The 17367-nt window shown below is 43.0% G+C and overlaps 2 protein-coding genes across 9 annotated transcripts in view; both read right to left on the bottom strand.

The window, feature by feature from the left end:
• Positions 1 to 1335: 1335 nt before the first annotated feature.
• rbm24b (RNA binding motif protein 24b) lies at positions 1336 to 8629 on the bottom strand. Of its 4 annotated transcripts, none has more exons than XR_003749743.1 (5): positions 8110 to 8629; positions 7630 to 7753; positions 7425 to 7479; positions 6906 to 7020; positions 3558 to 3694 (listed from the first exon to the last, which is right to left on the bottom strand). XR_003749743.1 is itself a non-coding variant. In XM_028979538.1 (4 exons), exons 1-4 carry the CDS (start codon positions 8275 to 8277, stop codon positions 3352 to 3354), a joined length of 756 nt encoding a protein of 251 aa, XP_028835371.1. In that variant the 5' UTR covers positions 8278 to 8499; the 3' UTR covers positions 1336 to 3351. The 4 variants fall into 4 exon arrangements, 2 of the variants coding, with proteins under 2 accessions (XP_028835371.1, XP_028835372.1); XR_003749742.1 differs by having other exon boundaries at positions 7564 to 7753; XM_028979538.1 differs by lacking the exon at positions 6906 to 7020 and having other exon boundaries at positions 1336 to 3694; positions 7564 to 7753; positions 8110 to 8499.
• Positions 8630 to 8860: 231 nt separating this feature from the next.
• Positions 8861 to 17367, bottom strand: part of kif13a (kinesin family member 13A) — a 38651-nt gene continuing 30144 nt past the window's right edge. For 2 of the 5 annotated variants that reach the window (XM_028979527.1, XM_028979525.1), the window contains 14 exons: positions 17050 to 17149; positions 16843 to 16969; positions 16501 to 16556; positions 16289 to 16413; positions 15807 to 15983; positions 15437 to 15529; positions 15190 to 15342; positions 15011 to 15088; positions 14855 to 14905; positions 14662 to 14761; positions 14420 to 14574; positions 12214 to 12387; positions 10655 to 11567; positions 8861 to 10288 (listed from right to left, as the gene is read on the bottom strand). In XM_028979527.1, the coding sequence (XP_028835360.1) occupies positions 10155 to 10288; positions 10655 to 11567; positions 12214 to 12387; positions 14420 to 14574; positions 14662 to 14761; positions 14855 to 14905; positions 15011 to 15088; positions 15190 to 15342; positions 15437 to 15529; positions 15807 to 15983; positions 16289 to 16413; positions 16501 to 16556; positions 16843 to 16969; positions 17050 to 17149 (2436 nt within the window). In that variant the 3' untranslated portion in view covers positions 8861 to 10154. The remainder of the gene's footprint in view (positions 10289 to 10654; positions 11568 to 12213; positions 12388 to 14419; positions 14575 to 14661; positions 14762 to 14854; positions 14906 to 15010; positions 15089 to 15189; positions 15343 to 15436; positions 15530 to 15806; positions 15984 to 16288; positions 16414 to 16500; positions 16557 to 16842; positions 16970 to 17049; positions 17150 to 17367) is intronic. The other 3 variants (XM_028979529.1, XM_028979528.1, XM_028979526.1) reach the window with 2 other exon arrangements.

The raw sequence follows: 17367 nt of genomic DNA on the forward strand, positions 1-17367 counted from the left end.
GGCACCTTTGCCTTCACTCTGCGGTCCAGCTCACCCCAAACCATCTCGATTGGGTTCAGGTCCAGTGACTGCGGAGGCCAGGTCTCCACTTTTTGTTAAGTACATAACATGTACTTAAGTTTTAACGTGTTCATTCATAGTTTTGATGCCTTCATTGAGAATCTACCAATGAAAATGGACATGAAAATAAAGAAAACACATTGAATGAGAAGGTGTGTCCAAACTTTTGCCATGTATTCAAAAGTAATTCACGCCACTGGTGCCATCTGCTAACGGTGGTTAAAAACGAAATGGTTAAAAAAAAAAATTGTAGTAATATTCCGTTGCCACTAGGATCCAGGCCAGGCCATGTCTCTCAAACATTTTGTGTGTTGCTGGTTTAAAAAAAATCTTACTACACACAGTCTCCTCAAATGAGCTCACCTTTCCTTTAAAACACCAGTGTCAGGAAGGCTACAAATGCTTAGCTAAGGGAAGTTTAAAGTTTTGTTCCAGCCAAAGGCCATGGATTACTGGGATGACCCCTGTGACCCTGAAATAATGGGTGCAATAGTACAGAAAAAGGCTAAAGGAAATCGATGGATTGCAAAATTACAGGGTGTCATGTGGACAGAGGCTTATCAAATTAGTCCGCCACAGTCAAAGCTATAAATTTGTGTTTTAGGAAAAACATTTAGTTTTAGGAATATAGTAATTTTGTTTTTAGGAATTTTTTTCAGAAAGTTTTTCCAGATGTCCAGCAGATGTCAGTATAGTGTTACGTTGCGTTAAAATGTATACTTTCAGTATAATATTGCATCAGTGTGTGAAAAAAAATGATTAAAATATAATTTATTGGATTGTGGGGTATGAGTCAAATGTATAATTTACAGTTACTCCAAAATGGCCAATGCAGAAGACCTCTAACAGAGCCAAAAATAAATGTAACGCCAGTGTCGTTTTTCTACAACAGCAAAATGCGGCCTAGCATGCTGAATTCACCAACTCTTGTGTTTATTACATGGAGCAGCTAGATGGAAAAGTCCCTCAGTATACAGCATGTTACATGGAGAACACAGGATGGGAAGCGGAGTCCGGTTATTTGCCTGGAAAATTGTCCTTGTAGTGCCAGATGCCAGAAGAGGCCCTCGCAGCCTATTTCAGTGTGACATGACGGAGCCGCATTTCAGTGCTGTGCTCATTTAAACCTGCGCGCTGCCGTTACAGCTCAAAATCAGCACGAGGCGTGGACGTCTAATACAGCTAATCCTCTTTAAACCTCAGTCCCACTACACGAGCCATTTATTAAAGAGCATGTTACTATAATACCCGAAAACAGAAATAAAGAAACGGTAGTAAGCATGTACAATTTATTAAATTTCAACATAATATACAAATTCCCATTCCTAATAAACACATTTTGGATCTGAAGTAACTTAAACAGTAAATAACAGTAGCATTCCCAAAACAACAATGTACATTTGGTGCAATGACAAATTAACTGTTCACTTGAAAAGTTTCCCTTGTAAGAAATGGTTCAAGTATAAAATCTGGCAATACTGAAACATTGTTTTCAGTTCACAAAGCACAATTATTTAAAGAAAAGTTAGTTTAGCATAATAAGAGTAACATACATATGATTAATAATATATTAATATCCTTTTAGGCCAAATGGAACCTATTTGTAGAACAATGGCATGGCATGTATGTAGTAATCACGAGTGTACTGCACACCGAACAGCGCATTCACTTTCATATTTCAAAAATGTGTATTAATGTGTTCAGCAACAGTGCAGCTAACCCTACATGAACACATATCCAACGGTAAGGCCACAGAACACCCGCCACGGTGTCCAAAACTGACAAACAAAAGTTGTCTGCTTAACAACTGGCAACGTTTTCATTGAAAAGTGGGTTGACGATTTAAGGCCCGACAGGTGAGCAGCGTATTCCCATTTGTGTGTTGTGCTGCGTGTGTGTTTGAGGTGAAAAGGGTTGGTGGGCCCCGGATTTGTGCGGCCACAAAGGCGCTTCGGCCGCTTCTCTCACTCGCCGTTCTGAAAGCCGCAACAGAAGCAAAACAGCTGACAGCAGCAGTGTGAGGTTCTGTTCCCAAGCGGACAAGGTTAGGGGATTATACTGTGACAGCTCATCAGGGGAGCACAAGTGAAGCGCTCTTTCTAGAGCACACATGATGTGTTTGCGCGTGTATGCGTCCCAGAATAGCTGTCTTCTCATCTCACACTTACACAGATCGGATCTCGCTCTCTCTCTCTCTCTCTCTGAAGCACACACAGGGATAGGATTAGTTCAAAATACTTCTGCTTCTTGTGTAAACGTGTAGGACTATTTCCTGGACTGATGAGAGGCACTTCAGATGTTTGATTCTTACACAGGAAGGCACCAACAGAATATGCTAATCCATCGCCTCTAGACTATTCTGCATAGGCGTGATTGCAAAAGGCACAGTTGGGATTGTCGTAAGAGTAGCAAAGTGTGATAACGGACCTATCCAGGTTGATTCCGTATCCCTGATTATTACAAAACAGCGACAATCCCGTCCAGCTCAATCCTAAACACTCTGGGCACTATTTTCAAACTGGAGCTCTACGCACGAAGCATGGGGCTTGTTCACTAGTGGACTGACATAAATGAACAAGCAACTAACACAATCTTTAATGACACAGGTTTGATTGTCACAGGTTTAAATGTTCCTGAATGAGGAAGTAGCATGCGTATGAATCATCTGGTTCCTCCAATTTTAAACTCTGTTTAGGAAAAAACATCATTAAAGATTGTGTTGGGATTGATGGAAATACTTTCAAAGCTACAAAAATGATAGTTAGTTTATCTTCAAGATCTTTATTGTTTTGTCTCTTTATGTAAATCCCGAGGACAACCTTTGACCTTACGAGAGTGAACAAACCCCACGCTTAGTGCCAATTTGAAAATAGTGCCAGATATTAACTGTATTTTAGATTGTCAATTGTGTTTTGCCTAAATAAAATAATCTTAAATTGCACTCAGGTATTTTACTGATGATGCCATGTCCACATAAATACAAATTAATAATTGCTACTTTCCTACTCAATAAATATGAGGGAAATAAAAACATTGAATTAAATATGATGACAGCAAGTATTAATAAGTTATTAATAAATTCACTTTATCAAACCTCTGTCTCTCTCTCGCTGTGCTTACTTCGCCTCACTGGCTTTTACAGTATAAGCACTGCACGTTGTCAAGTCAAGGTTTCAATTTACTGCAATCACTGCACAACCACCATCATGTCCCACTCCCACACCCCTCCTCTTTTCTTCTGCCCTCGAGCCACCCTGCAGCACTGTCCTTGTGTGATCGTGTGTGTGAGGGTTACTGCATGCGGTCTGTCTGGAGCTGTTGGGGCTGGTACTGGCTAAAGGCAGCTGCCGCACCAGGTGCGGGGGAGCTCAGCGGCTGCTGGACGGCGTAGCCGTATCCCGTGGTGGCCACGTAGCCGGCAGCTGCTGGAGAAGCCGCGTATGGGTACTGCTCGTAGGCAGCAGCTGCGGCGGCGGCAGTGGCGGCGGCGGCAGAGTACTGGGCATAAGCGGCTCCGGTGTAGTCCAGGAATGGGGAGGTGGCGGTGGCAGCTGTGGCAGCCGACGGCTGGATGTGGGGGATGACCACACTAGGCTGGACGAAGGCCTGGGGGTAGACGTAATGGGCGGGGATCCTGGGGCAGCAAACATACAGAGCAACTCAGTGAAGGGTTACACAGAGCGGGGTTAAACCAACAGAGTGCACACAGCCACTGCACGTCGCAATAAGAGACACCCCACTCCATCACAAAGAAAACAACTCAGTGTAGTGGTTATTGGTGAAATAGGGTTGCCATAATAAAGCCCTGGAATGCATCAGAATTTGAAAGACAGGTGTCGGTGCACGTTGACCCTTGCGGTCTTAATTATGAAGGACGGGTGAAAGTGAGTGAGTTTGGCTGCTGTGGGCCGACACGGGCGACTTCTGCGCTGACATTTCTCTGGGGGAGGTGATCGCTCATTGAAGGGGCGTCTGTGTGGACTCGACAGCTGGACAGTTTAAAAAAAAAAAAAAACGGGGCCAGGGAGCACAGAGGGAAGAGCGTGGACAACAAGCACGTGGCCCAACCCAGAGATTTAGAGCTGTAGAAAAAAGCAAGCAGACAAAAAAAAAAAAAAAAAAAAAAAGAGAAAGAAAGAAAGAAAGCATCCAGCTCTGCCCCTTATGACCCTGTCCTGTCACTCTCTGCTCTCAGCTCAAAGCTTTTAGGAAAAACTGAAGTCAAATGTGTCAGTACATTTAATGGTAGATGTAATGCTTTGAATAAGAAAATAAATAACAATTTTGAGAGTACAAAATTGCTAAAACCAATACTAGCAACCAATCTGGATTTTCAGTAAGATGTAGTCAATATTGAACTTTATCCAACAGATTAATATAAATAAATCAAAAGCTTATACAGGTACACAAGCATAAAAGTAAATAAACTAAAATCCTATTTTCTATTGATTCAGTCATCTTCAGTGCCAACTCGAATAAAACTTTTTGTTTTATGCCATCAGTACATTTGAAACTATGGGATGAACCAACAGAGGCTTTCAGGATAAATGAACTGTATGATGAATGGTGCTGGTGACTTCCATGCAGATTATTAAGGAATGGTGAAAATTGAAGAGACGACCACAACACATTAAAGGGATAAAAGCTATCATGGCAACCCTATTTTTTTTTTGCAGACTTGTCACTCAATTACGGACCCATTCTCACAGTTCCCATGAGTCACTCTGTAAAAAGGGTCCTCAAAACAGGACAACTGGGCTAGGGATACAAAAGCAAGCATCACAAGAGAAACATCAACACAGCATATTAACTCATATTAACACAATTCTGCTCACCTAATAATAATAAAAATAATAACACACAAATACACACACACACACACACACACACACAAAAGAAGTCCCAGTTACCCCACAGCTACCTCAAAAAGTGTTACTATGAGCCAACCACACAAATATGTACAGTATTCTGACACCATTATACACAGACTTCACAACACACACACCACAGCCAAGACTAGGTAAGCCTTTGAACAGTTGGAGATGTGTGTGTATGTGTGTGTATGTGTGTGTACTGAGTGTCAAGATCTGAATGTGACTGGAACTGACCAGTAGGAGGAAAGTGTTGGGAGAAGAGAGAGAGAGAGAGAATGAGCAAGCGATAAAAGAGGAAATGCAGTGTTCAGTATCTGGGCAGAGTCAACCATATTTATTTTCAGTAATGAACTCCACAGTCGCCTTCAAAAACCATGCAGAACGACAGGTGTTAAGAGTGTTAAATCTGTCCATGAAGTGACCTCAACCCCCAATTCCCTAGTACGCACACTCCTTTGCACGCGCGCACACACACACACACAGCCTTAACTCACCACTAGTCTCACACTGATTGACAGGGGAGGCTGGGGGTGTGCTATTTTCTGCTCCCCTTGTCATCCCAAAAGGACAAGCTCAGCGACCTTCTTTCAGCGGCACTCGCCGTGCCCCTCACGCGTCCCTCTGCCCACCCCCACCACCACCATTCCCTCACCTATGACTCCTCCTCCTCTGCTAAGTACATGTGCTCTACAGCATTGGGGACATTTTTGTATAGAAATCTGAAACAACTGCTCACGTTTAGTGTTTCCCTCAGGTGGGCACAGTACGTTCTTAAAATCCACTGATGTCTGCCCATTAATCTAAGGAGGGATTTGTTTTTGGGTGGTAGTAGCCTAGTGGGTAACACACACACTTATGAACCAGAAGTCCCAGGTTCAAACCCCACTTACTACCATTGTGTCCCTGAGCAAGACACTTAACTCTAAGTTGCTCCAGGGGGGACTGTCCCTGTAACTACTGATTGTAAGTCACTCTGGAAAAGGGCGTCTGATAAATGCTGTAAATGTAAATGTTTTTGCCTCCCTTTCTCTCGCTCCGTCTCTTTGGGAGCAAAACAGAAATGTTACCCCACGAGAACAGTTTATAAATACCGCAGTTACTGTGCACGATGTGGCAATGGGACATCAGTATATTCTGTGAAGTGGCCGGAACGTTCAGTGGCACTTCCAAGATTCGGAGCTAAATAAAGGTGCTTTGTAAATCACCCCAACACATGGGTAATCCTAGGACCTGCATGGGGGATGGAGACACCTGTTGTCAGCAGGCTTGTGTGAAGGAAAAAAAAACGCGAAAGGTTCTGGAACTTTAGAACAGCTGCCCGCTCGCCCGCCTCCCTGTCTCCAAATACTGATAGCTGACACATGCTCTTCTGGGTTAACATCTACGCCTTCAGCAAGGTCAACGTTAGGGGCATTACAATAAAACATGTGATCGTGTGGCAGTCTCTGTCTGCCTGGTTAATGCCATGGTTTTAATTTAAACAGTCAATTACAGTCTGCAGAAAGCTGAAGCAGTGTATGTGAGAACAGTGGGTTAATAGAGTAAAATAAATGGCAACCAAGTCATAAAGGTAACTTGCATGCAACTAAAACAGCTAATTTTTCTCAATTAGGGACACAGACTCACCCCCCATTCTCCCATTCATTCAAATAACCAAAGCACACTCTCTGCCATCTAATAAAAAAAAACAAAAAAACGCAGCACCCCAAGACAATGTCATCACACCCTGCCGTAAAAACCACCACACAAAAAAAAAAAAAAAAAATCCTCATTCCTGTGGAGAAAAATCCACCTCAAAATCACGCTTCTCCCAGCACCATTTAAAAAAAAAAAAGAAAAGAAAAAGAAATCGAAAGCACACAGTTTAGCTCTCACTTCAGACAGGTCCAAAAGCACACCAAGCCTATTTGACTGTTAAAAATCATCAAGTGAACAAAAAAAAAAAAAAGCAACAGTCATGCAGCTAATCACCATTTCAGACTGTGTCTGAGTCTACTGGTAAGACTTAAGCGTTCTGCCCAAAGCAGACTCTGCTATTCCTCAACCCACCAAGTCACCATGTCAGACATGTTAACCGTAAGCGACCCTGTCAGATCAGAGAGAGACAGAATACATTGAGTCACATGGGGAGGAACCGACGGTTGTTGAATGAGATGTCCATGCACATGAAACACCTGAAAATCTAACATTTACTACGTTTTTTTTTTTGCACCTGCCTTTGGATATTCTGCCCAAAAGGTAATGTAGAGCAATGAAAATCAATTAATTATGACCCAATGAACTACTGGAAATAGTAATTTCAGCAGATACCAAGATAAAATACAATGTGTCCATTGAATATAATGCATACATTGAACATTACACACGAAAAACCATCTTTATTGGATTATGTTTTCTGTAAAAAGCTACATAAGATCATTAATTACAGATAAATAATAAAAAAAAACAATTATTACAAAAACATTTAAAAACTTTAGTGACGTCACCTACCCATAAGGCCGCTGGATAAACGCCGGGTGGATTTGCGGCACGCCGAACGAGAACCCTGGAAAGAAGAGCGAGTTGTCTTCGTTAGCCTATTTCGCTCGGACCCGTGCGTGGTTATGAAGGTCTAAGCACTGTATGCCACCTGAGTCGTCCAAGCTCTGATAAAAATCGGCGTTGTAGCCTTCTGACAGTGAGGCCGGCCCCTCACCTGGCTGCATCACCCTGGGCTTGGCCCCCAGGTAGGCCAGGTTCACGTTGGCCTTCCTCCCATCAATTATAGGATTGGGGTCCTTGCAGGCTCTCTCCGCTGCAGCCCTGTCACCCATGGTCACCTAGAGACAACAGAGACAGATCGATTAAAAAAAGTTATAATAATGATGATGATAATAATACAAATAATAATGAAGCACAATTCGTAGAACTTTCCGGTTCAATCTTATTAAATATAATTTAAGTGGCCTTAAATGATATCCCAGCTCATTTGTGTAAAAAAAAAACTTGCGTGTAAACAGACAGAAAGTCGTCTGGTGGAACTTCAACCTCGACTCGTGTCCTGCTGTGTTACTGCACTTTACTAGATTTTATGTGAGTTTTCATCACGCCGCGCACGTTGATCCGAGGTCGTTTTAACGAAACACGCGTCTCACCAATAAGACGAAGAGACAGTTCAGTTCGTTCGACTACTTACGAATCCATAACCCCTGGATTTGCCGGTCTGTCGGTCCGTGATCACGACCGCTTCTTCTATTTCACCGAACACCTCGAAGTACTTCCTCAGGCTGGAGTCGGTCGTGTGGTACGGCAGCCCGCCGACGAATATCTTGGTGTACGTGGTGTCCTTCTGGGTGCTATGCATCTTCGGCGACGCGGCGGGGGACAGCGGCGGGGACAGCGGGGACAGCGGAGCGGAGCGGTGCGGCACCTCGCCTGCGCGGCTTCCGGAGCGGGTCTGCGGGGAGGCGGCGCGCCGCGCACAGGGCACCTGACGGCGGGGCGTCCTGGCTCCGCCCGCAGAGACCGGCCACGGTGGGACGAGGGCGGTCCGAGTCGCAGAAAAAAGTTCTCCTCGAAAATAAACTAAACTAAAAAAAAAACAAAAAAAAAAAACGATTCTTTTCATGCGAGATTTGTGCTGAATTTCAACTTAATTCTTCTGAAACGCGCTCTGGAATGAGTGCATTTAACTGTGACGCGTTTATTAAGTGGCCGCCGTGCGTTTCTCTTGTCAGCGCGGACCAGGGCAAACAGCCTTTGGCGAGTTTATTTTGGACAATGACTTCAGTCTGCAGTTCGCGGGGCAGTGGGGCTTTAAAGAGACTGGATTTTTTATTTTTTTTTTAGCTCCTTTTGTTTAATAGAAGACATTATCATCTGTCCAAATTTGCCCGATTTGTCGTTCTTAAATGCGCTGAAAATGAAATAACGAAACGAGCCACACGTCGACTGTAAACATTCTGTATTCTAGAACATCTTTGTACCAATTTAAACCATTTTTTTTTTGCGATACAATATAAATACAATTCTGTACAATATAATATTGTAAATACTATGTTCAAATACATTTACATTTACAAGTCCTCATTTAGGAGAGCAGCTTGGTTCTCTTCTTAAAAGTAAGGTCTTGGGTTTTCTGTCATTCGGTCATTTACAGCATTGTCACACACTTCAGGTCCACAGCTCTTCAGGTGTGTCCAGAGACAATAGTAGAGAAAAACAGACTCATGCATTTCTCCCCCACCCATCCTGAGATCGTCCTCTGGTAACTTTGACTCGTCCCATAAAAAAAAAAAAACCCATCTATTATTGGCATGAGTTTTAAAAAGTCGTATTCCTACTCATTAGTCAAACACCACAAGTATATTAGCCACATCGTGTTTCTATACTCCAACAACGGAGTGGGTTTTTGTGCCCTTGGACATACAGGGTTTGCATCAGAACATTTCGGTTGCATCCGTGGGTTGTCCACGCAACAGTCTATGTAACAATAAGGACAGTAATAAGGCAATTAATTGATGAGTACAGGAAGTCAGTGTGTAAAAAAAACGCTATCTAATCCACTTCTCTCCAGCCCAACAAGAAGCCTCTAGTATGGAGAACTACAAAACAAATTCCACATCTCCACTGTTCCTCCAAATACAGTCTCCAGTGCAAGCATTTTGTCACCACCAGCCAAAGTTTGATATTGATTGGATGGTGGTCTTGGGTTCAACTAGTAAAATGGCACTAAGCATCTTACTTGCCTATTGTAAGAGACTCACACACTCACACATAAAACACATGATATCACTTTTAACAGCAGTTTAGATCGCTTGGCCTTTGTCTTTGGTAATTCCTGTCAAGCTGGTGGAAAACACAAAGAGCGTAAGGTGTCATGAACAGTAGTACATTCTCAATTTGATATCCAGCTCCTGCATCTCCAAATTATCTCTGCTGAATGGATGGATATTGAATATATATATATATAAATATCACAATGTTAAAAGACATTACAATATTATAAAAGCTGATTATTTTCTGTTGGAGTTAGCATATGATACGACACTTAATGTGATCATCTAACAATGACAACATAAACAAATACTACTGTAAACTGCAACAAAATAAGCAAATAATCGATAAGCCATTATGAATACACAGTTATAAAACCTCATTTAGCCATTTTCTGAGAGCGGGATGGATTGTGACAATGAGCTAAGACATCAGCCCAGACGAATTTCTCTCTCTGTGTCCGTCCTATAGGAGCAGAGGAGGGGATTGTTGGTCGATGGTCGGAGGACACCTAGTGAGATGTGACGGCTTGACAAAAACCCCATGTCCTGGGGCACAGCGAAAGTACACCCTGCCTTGCACAGTGCCGTTGTGTTTGCCTACAGGGGAAGAAATTGAGATTTTATTTGCTAGTTTCAATTTATACAGTAATAGACAAGAGCAAAAAAAAATCCATTACAGGATGTGTGGCTGAGGTCCCATATCAATGTCATGTGAGTATTAGAGTAATAATGTATTCATTGATATTTCACTTTAATGGAAGTTTATTCTAAACATATTTTGGTGGCAAGATCCTGTAAACCTTATTTTATTACGTTTTTTTTCTCATGCTGTAAGATATGGTATATTGCTAAACAATTGCTATACACAATTGCTAGCATTTGCGCTAAGGCCAACATTTACATTCATATCACTTATCATCATTAAATTAAGATGTTAATTGACATCTTACAAAATTCACTTACCCACAGCCAGGTCCAGCTCCACACCCACCCAAATGCCTTTGGCAAACTCCACACCTCCTACATAGTGAACGGTGCCACTCTTCTTCCCCACCCACACCTGCTCCCCAGGGGCCATCCAATCTGGCAGCTGGGCCACAGGAGCTCCCTCGTCCTCACTGGACTCTCCTGAGAGATCTGACTGATCAGAGTCCTTCTTTCTCTGCCCACAGACTGGACCCTGTTGGCCCAAATGGCATTCTGGGTTCATACCATTGTGCAGGTGGGACAGTGGGATAGATTCTGTAAGTGCTGTGTCCATGATCTGCGTGGAGTCTTGGTTTGGGCAGTCGTATTTGAGGGACCCCGTGTCCTCCTCAGGCCAGCAGTCCTCCCCTAGTCCATCATCAGCACCCTGGAAGTCTGTAAACTCCTGGCTGACGCTAAGAACACACTGGCAGGGTGGAGAGGAGGGTGAAGGTGCCGCTTCTGTGGTAGCACTAGCTATGCTCTCCCCATTAGTACAGTTTATCATTGTGAGGGGTGGAGAGGATGAAGAGGACGAGGAAGAGGTGCAATGGAGAGGCTGTGAGGCTCCACATGAGACGGAGGATGAAGTGGCGGCAGCATGTCTGCTGAGCTGCTCAGAGCTGTCGCTGGCAGCGAAGGTGACGTCAGACAGCGTGGCGTTGGAGGCGCTGTGGGAGAAGTAGCCGCTGGTGCAGCTGCTGGCGGTGGGGCTGCGTGAGACCTTCTCTCTGCTGCGTCCACGCTCTGCACGCATGCACAGAGCACTCTCACCGCTCTCCAGCCTGGCGTTGTACACCTCAAAGTTCGCAAAGTCCTCTGGCACATATGGCTGGAATGGGGGGTACTCCAGGGCACTCAGGGCAGGAGTGGTCGACTGAGGCTCGCCAGTGTCCTCTTCCTCCGAGTCCTGGCCACAGCAGCAAATGAAAACGAATCAAAATTGAAGGTATGAGAGACTCAGCTCCCGTTACACCACCACACGTAATTATACATTCATTCTACCCGGCTGTAAAAGGCAATGTGAAGATGTTACATTCATGCACTATACCTGCGTTCTATGGTTGAACAGAGATGATATTTAAAGGGATGGGATGAATAAATGAACCACACAAACACCGTGATATACTGCATATGTGTGACACCCATTCACGTAGTTCTTCAAATCGGCATTGATTTCACCGTACATACGAATTCTAAAAATAATGTCTGAAAAAAAAAAAACAGGTGGACGGGACTTTATTTTAGATATTCACAACAGATGGCACTGATTGTTTTTATTCAGGCCTGCTGGCAAACTAGAGACTCCGACTGACAACATAACGAATGTACAGGTAGAAGGAGTAGTTACTAAATCCTTGCCAAATAAAATGATTGTCCTTAGAAAAGTGATGTTATACATTTGGCCTGAATCATGAGCATAAAACCAGTCAAACTGAACGTTCTGCAAAACAGCCACACATTGGTAAGAGACAGGCAGTAAACGCAGCTCGAAAGCAGCTTTTTACATGCGCATTCTCATGCGCCTCTGAGCACGGTCAGTCTGTGCAACTTACAGCAGCGCGTGTCTGTGTGGAGAGCCTGTAAGGCCTGTGGATGACGGCGTTTCCGCTCCCATGGCCCTCACTCCCCGCTCGGGGCCGTGGCCAGGGGCAGGATGGGGGCAGCATTGCGCCCCCCATGCACCAGCGCATGCTCTGCAACAGGGGCACAACAGCACCACTCATACACTGCATGCAGGCCACATACACACACACACAAGTAAATGTGTATAGGTCAGATAGGAAAGTTAGAGGTGACATGCATGTAAACATTAAGACATGGAAACATGCTGAATGTTGTCAAAGCAATTAGTAAATCCACATCTTTTAGTGAATATAACAAAAAGCAGTGTTAAAGGTGCATTATGTAAGATTTTGTAACCTGGGCAGTTTATAATCAACTTTGCTAATCAAAATTCCAAAAGGAGGAAGATGTCATGATAAAGCTGTTCACTCATATCTGAACAGCTCATATCTCAGATCTTCATCTACATCAATTTAGATTGTTCTTTAAAAAATAAACTTTGGTCATTGCTCCTAAACTGTAGTCCTACATCAAGTAGCCTGAGATTGTTTTCTAATATTATCAGAAATTTAGATGACCACGTAAAACATTTGGATGCACCTACTCATTTATGGATTTTGTATTTTTTTTTGTATGGATTTTCATTACAGAATGAAACTGAATACACATGACAGCAAAATAACACATATGAGATTTTCTTATAAACCAAAAACAAAAAACGCAAACAAGGCAGGAAGTTTAACATTTCAGTCTCGTTGAAGCATGGAGCTTTTGCTGTGATAGACAACGGGGACAGTTTCCAACAGTCCTGAAGGTTTATGCTGAACACCTTCTTATCATTCACTCATTCACTTCTCATGAAGCGGCTTTTGATGGCAATAGTGAAGAAAGCAGTCATGAAGGTAAAAAGAGGCGACTCTGAAAAACCAGATTCATCAAACATACATCACTTTTTCCTGATACAAAAATACTAAATATGTTTCTTGTATTGGATTCTTCAAAATGGCTCCAGCTTAGTTTCTATAACCATCTTGGAGTAGATGCATTCAAACATTTGACTGGTAGTATATATCTACTGAATGGAGAATATAAATGAAATGGAATCTTTATCAACATAGTGTGGGGAAAAAGCCAAATGAAACGGAGGTTAAAATGGGGCAGAAATAAAGAAAAAATTAACTGGGAAACGGGTCCCCTATTACGATTTTTTTCTTTTGCTTTTATATAGGTCTGTAGTGGTCTTAGTGGTGTGGTGTCTTAGGTGGTCCCCTAATATTGTATCAGAAGTCTCTTTCTGAAATTCAGCCATGGTGTAGAATTACAGCCACTTGTAACCAGTCCCACAATGAGATTTCCCCTGGACGCAAGTTTCGGTGTGTATAGCTTTAAATGCTATTGAGGAGGAGAGAGGCAGGACGAGGAGGAGAGCGGCCTATAGAAGTGAGCGAGGATTCGCAGAAACAATGCCATCATCACCATTCACCAACCACAATGTTTGGCACAAACAGGAAGTCATGTCTGCATTTTTTTTCCAGAAAAAAAAAAGCCAGGACGGTTGGTGGAGTTACTTTTTTAGGGGAGGGGTGGGAAATTCTCTGGGTGCACAAAGCATGACAAAGGGGTGGTAGCCTTTCCCCTTATGATGACATAAGTGGACAAATTCCAGATCGACCATCTGAACTGATAAACAGTGAAGTAGAATGGCCAAGACGCGCTTGGTACATATTGCCATGTTTAGCCACTGCAGGACCACAGACAGGCTAGTGGAATTCAAATTTCATATTAGGGGACCTTTAAGTTGTTTTATGTTTAAAGTACAAGTCTTACACCTTGCACCTTTAAACCCAGTACAATTTGCTTTGCCAAAGTTATTTGTGAATCAGACTGTGAAAGAAAATATGAATGCATCAGTTTAAATCAGCCTCAATCACTGTGTCTGTACCAAATCAGCAAAGTTTTTTTATTTTGTGAAGAAAGAGTTTGGTTTGCCACACATGGGGGACAGCAGAGCACTCAAACAAACTAGGTGGAGTTATGGTAGAATTGCACATAACTGTATTACATAACCACACGTGTGTCTTTGTATGTAAAAAGAAATAGCACTAATGAAGTATGAGGCAATGAAGAGATTCATGAAAGTAAGAAAGGAAGAAAGGTCTAGAAGTACAGATCATGTACTTCATGTTTGCCTCCTACCTCCTGTCCCAGCAATGGCCGCGCTTCCAGTGAGCGTCTCCTATCCCTGTTCTCCTCCTTTACTGGCAGGAGTGACTTGAGAAACTTGGGTGGCTGAGGGGAGAGCACCTTGAACGGGCTGGAGCCAAAAAATGTGGGGCTCTCAGGCACTGATCCTAAGCACAGGGTTAACTAAGTTAATGTTTTACTCCCATAATGCACTTTTGCTTTATCTACTGTGGTAGTGCTGCTTTGTGTCATACCATGATTCTCTCTGCTCTTGGTAGGTGTGTCTTTAGGTTGTGCAGTACAGAAGTCCTGAAATGCACAGTCTGATAAGTCCTGCTGATTGTCACTCTGGCCCTGCAAGCCACATGGTCTTAAGTCAGTACATGTATGTTAAATTTGTGAAGCGGTTTGAAAAAATGTTTTAAAAAGAAAAGGAAAAAAAAAAACCTTGAAATATTCATCTTCGCTGCCTGTCAGCTCTGATCTGCAGCACGATGACTGGAACACACAAAGAATATCAGACGAATCAAACACGTGAATATTTAACTCTTATATATCTGGTTGAATAAATGCACCCATCCACAGTTATCCTAGAGATCTTACATTCTGAACATTGGGGGTGCTGAGGCTCCTCCTGATGTTTCGACCTTTTACAGAGAAAGCTTCCTTCACCGTCACGGCCTAGAGGCACAAATAACCTACACTGTACTGACACAATGCAAAACAGGCTAAAGTGTGTGCACATCTGCCTGTGTGTGCATGTGGATACAGGAGTCATTCACCTGTCTGAGTTTCTCCAAGAACAGCAGGTTTTCCACCTCTAGCACTCCTCTGGTGTATTTCTCTATGTAAGTCTCTCCATCCGGTGTTTCCTCACTTTCCCCTCGTGCTGCCATTAATGCTAGTGTCTCTCGCTCCTCTGACTCTTCAGAGGCCTGGAGAGGAAACAGAGAGACTACTACCTGCTCATGACCATCTTTCAGGTGCAGTAATTTACAGACTGAAACTGACTGCAGTTTGGTACAGTACCTTTGGTATGTTGGACACAATCTCATAGGTAACTCCACAGGAGTACAGAACATTCTTGAGGGACATGCGCCTCTTCAAGCTCTGGGTGAAGCTCTAAATAATAAAACCAGCAGTTACATTACAACTGAGCAAATACTAAATAAATATTGATAGTACATTATTGCTTATGAAGACTGTAGGAAATATTACAATGTATAGTATTATATCATTAAGACATAATAATTATCACATAATCTATCACATTTCAGGGTGTGTCATCTAGCTCTATGATCAACTGTCAAAACCAAGACCTTATAGAAGAATTTTACAGGTCCCTGAGGTCCTGTATGTCAAGCTATCAGAATGTTTTCCTAAACTGCATCTGACTTGCCTGCTTGTTGTAGATGTTGACAGCGATCCTCTTGCGGAGAACCAGCTCCATAGAGGCAGGGTGGCTGAGCTGCACTGTGGCTTTGACGATCAGGTAGATACGCTCGCTGGGGGCCGTTACACGATTCAGGTGAACAGAGTCATGGATAGATGAGTCCCATGAGCACATGGCCGATACCTTCAGCAGAACAAAACAGACACAGTATTTAAATGAACAATATACACATAAGTGAAATGGTTACAGAAAATGCAATCATTCTATCAGAAAAAGAAAGATAAAATGGAAACTGTTTATAAGTACTGTGTATACCACACAACATTACTATAAATGAATGGATAATATGGTCATATTATAAGTTATAAGTAATGAATAGTAGGAATTGATATACTTTCCAGCTCTAAGCATAACATTGTCAGCAACATACATAAATATTAATTGGCAAGATAATGAGGTAGGAGATTTATTCAAAAAGGGGCCTAAACCTCATCATCGCTGTGCCTGATGATGGGCAGGTAGTAGAACTGACTGCCGTGCTCTTTTGGGAGGATGGAGTTCACGCCCGCAGCGTGAGGACCGGTCAGCTGCTCATTCATGGTAAGATTATCCGCTGAAGCACAGAAGAAAATTCTGCTGCAATACACACTACAATCAAAAAACATTTGATGGATGTAGAGTAACAGAGATTCATTTTTACCATTGAGGTCAAGAAAGAGCACAGGGGTGTGAGCCTCCATACCAGCAGGGGGCATCCTACAACAACAAACAATGGAGCAGTCTGGTTCAGCGCTGAAATTCAGAGGGAAAGACAGCAGTGTTGCGCTGGGCAACAGATGTTTTCTAGCTCAGTCTTACTGCACCACCCAGCTGTGCTTGCTACAACATGCCACTGAACCTGATTATGGAAACAGTCTGGTTTTAGAAACACGATCATGAGATGACAAAATGACAAGGCCTTTTCTGATCATCAGTAGTTCCATTTAACAGCGTGTTGAGTTTATTAAAAAAGCTATGAATATATGAGTAAGCGCATGGTCACCAGTGGGCAGGAGCTCCAGGTATTCCACTGCCTGGTGCCGGCACCAACACTGCGTTTCGCTCTTCCGTCAGTCCCACCCACTGCTCCACCAGTCGAGCCTCTCGCTCCACGTCATCCTCTGATTTCTCTGCAGAGATATGAGGTTATGGATGTTTTATGATAAGTAACAACTAACACTGTCCCACTCCTCTGGACCTCCGGCTTCACCTGGTTTGTTGATGATCTTCTTGATTTGCTCATCCAGGTACTCCCTCCGCTTGATGAGAGCTTCAGACCAGCGCTCTCGCACACAGTTCAGGTCCTCCTCCTAAGATGAAAAATCAGTACACAAATCCTACTGCTCAGAATAAGTGGGATCTATGAAGCCAGTTAATTTAAGACGAGTTTCCATTTCATTGTTCCTCCTGTTCCCATCGCACCCAATCTGAGGAATTTAAGTACAGCATGTAACAATGTTTGGATTAAAATAATATCCTCTTCAGGCTCTTAGCCACAAAGTTTTGTTGGCTCAACAGAGGATTAGAG

This window comes from Denticeps clupeoides, chromosome 5 (assembly GCF_900700375.1).
Source record: "Denticeps clupeoides chromosome 5, fDenClu1.1, whole genome shotgun sequence".
NCBI classification, from domain to species: Eukaryota; Metazoa; Chordata; class Actinopteri; order Clupeiformes; family Denticipitidae; genus Denticeps; species Denticeps clupeoides.

What these genes read in the sequence shown, in the direction of transcription:
- rbm24b (XM_028979538.1), bottom strand. Translation starts at nt 8,277, where the DNA reads ATGCATAGCACCCAGAAGGACACCACGTACACCAAGATATTCGTCGGC. An exon ending in AATCCAGGGGTTATGGATTC is followed by an intron (nt 7,754 to 8,109) that starts GTAAGTAGTCGA and finishes TGTTGTCTCTAG; the next exon opens with GTGACCATGGGTGACAGGGC. An exon ending in TCAGAGCTTGGACGACTCAG is followed by an intron (nt 7,480 to 7,563) that starts GTGGCATACAGT and finishes TCTTCTTTCCAG; the next exon opens with GGTTCTCGTTCGGCGTGCCG.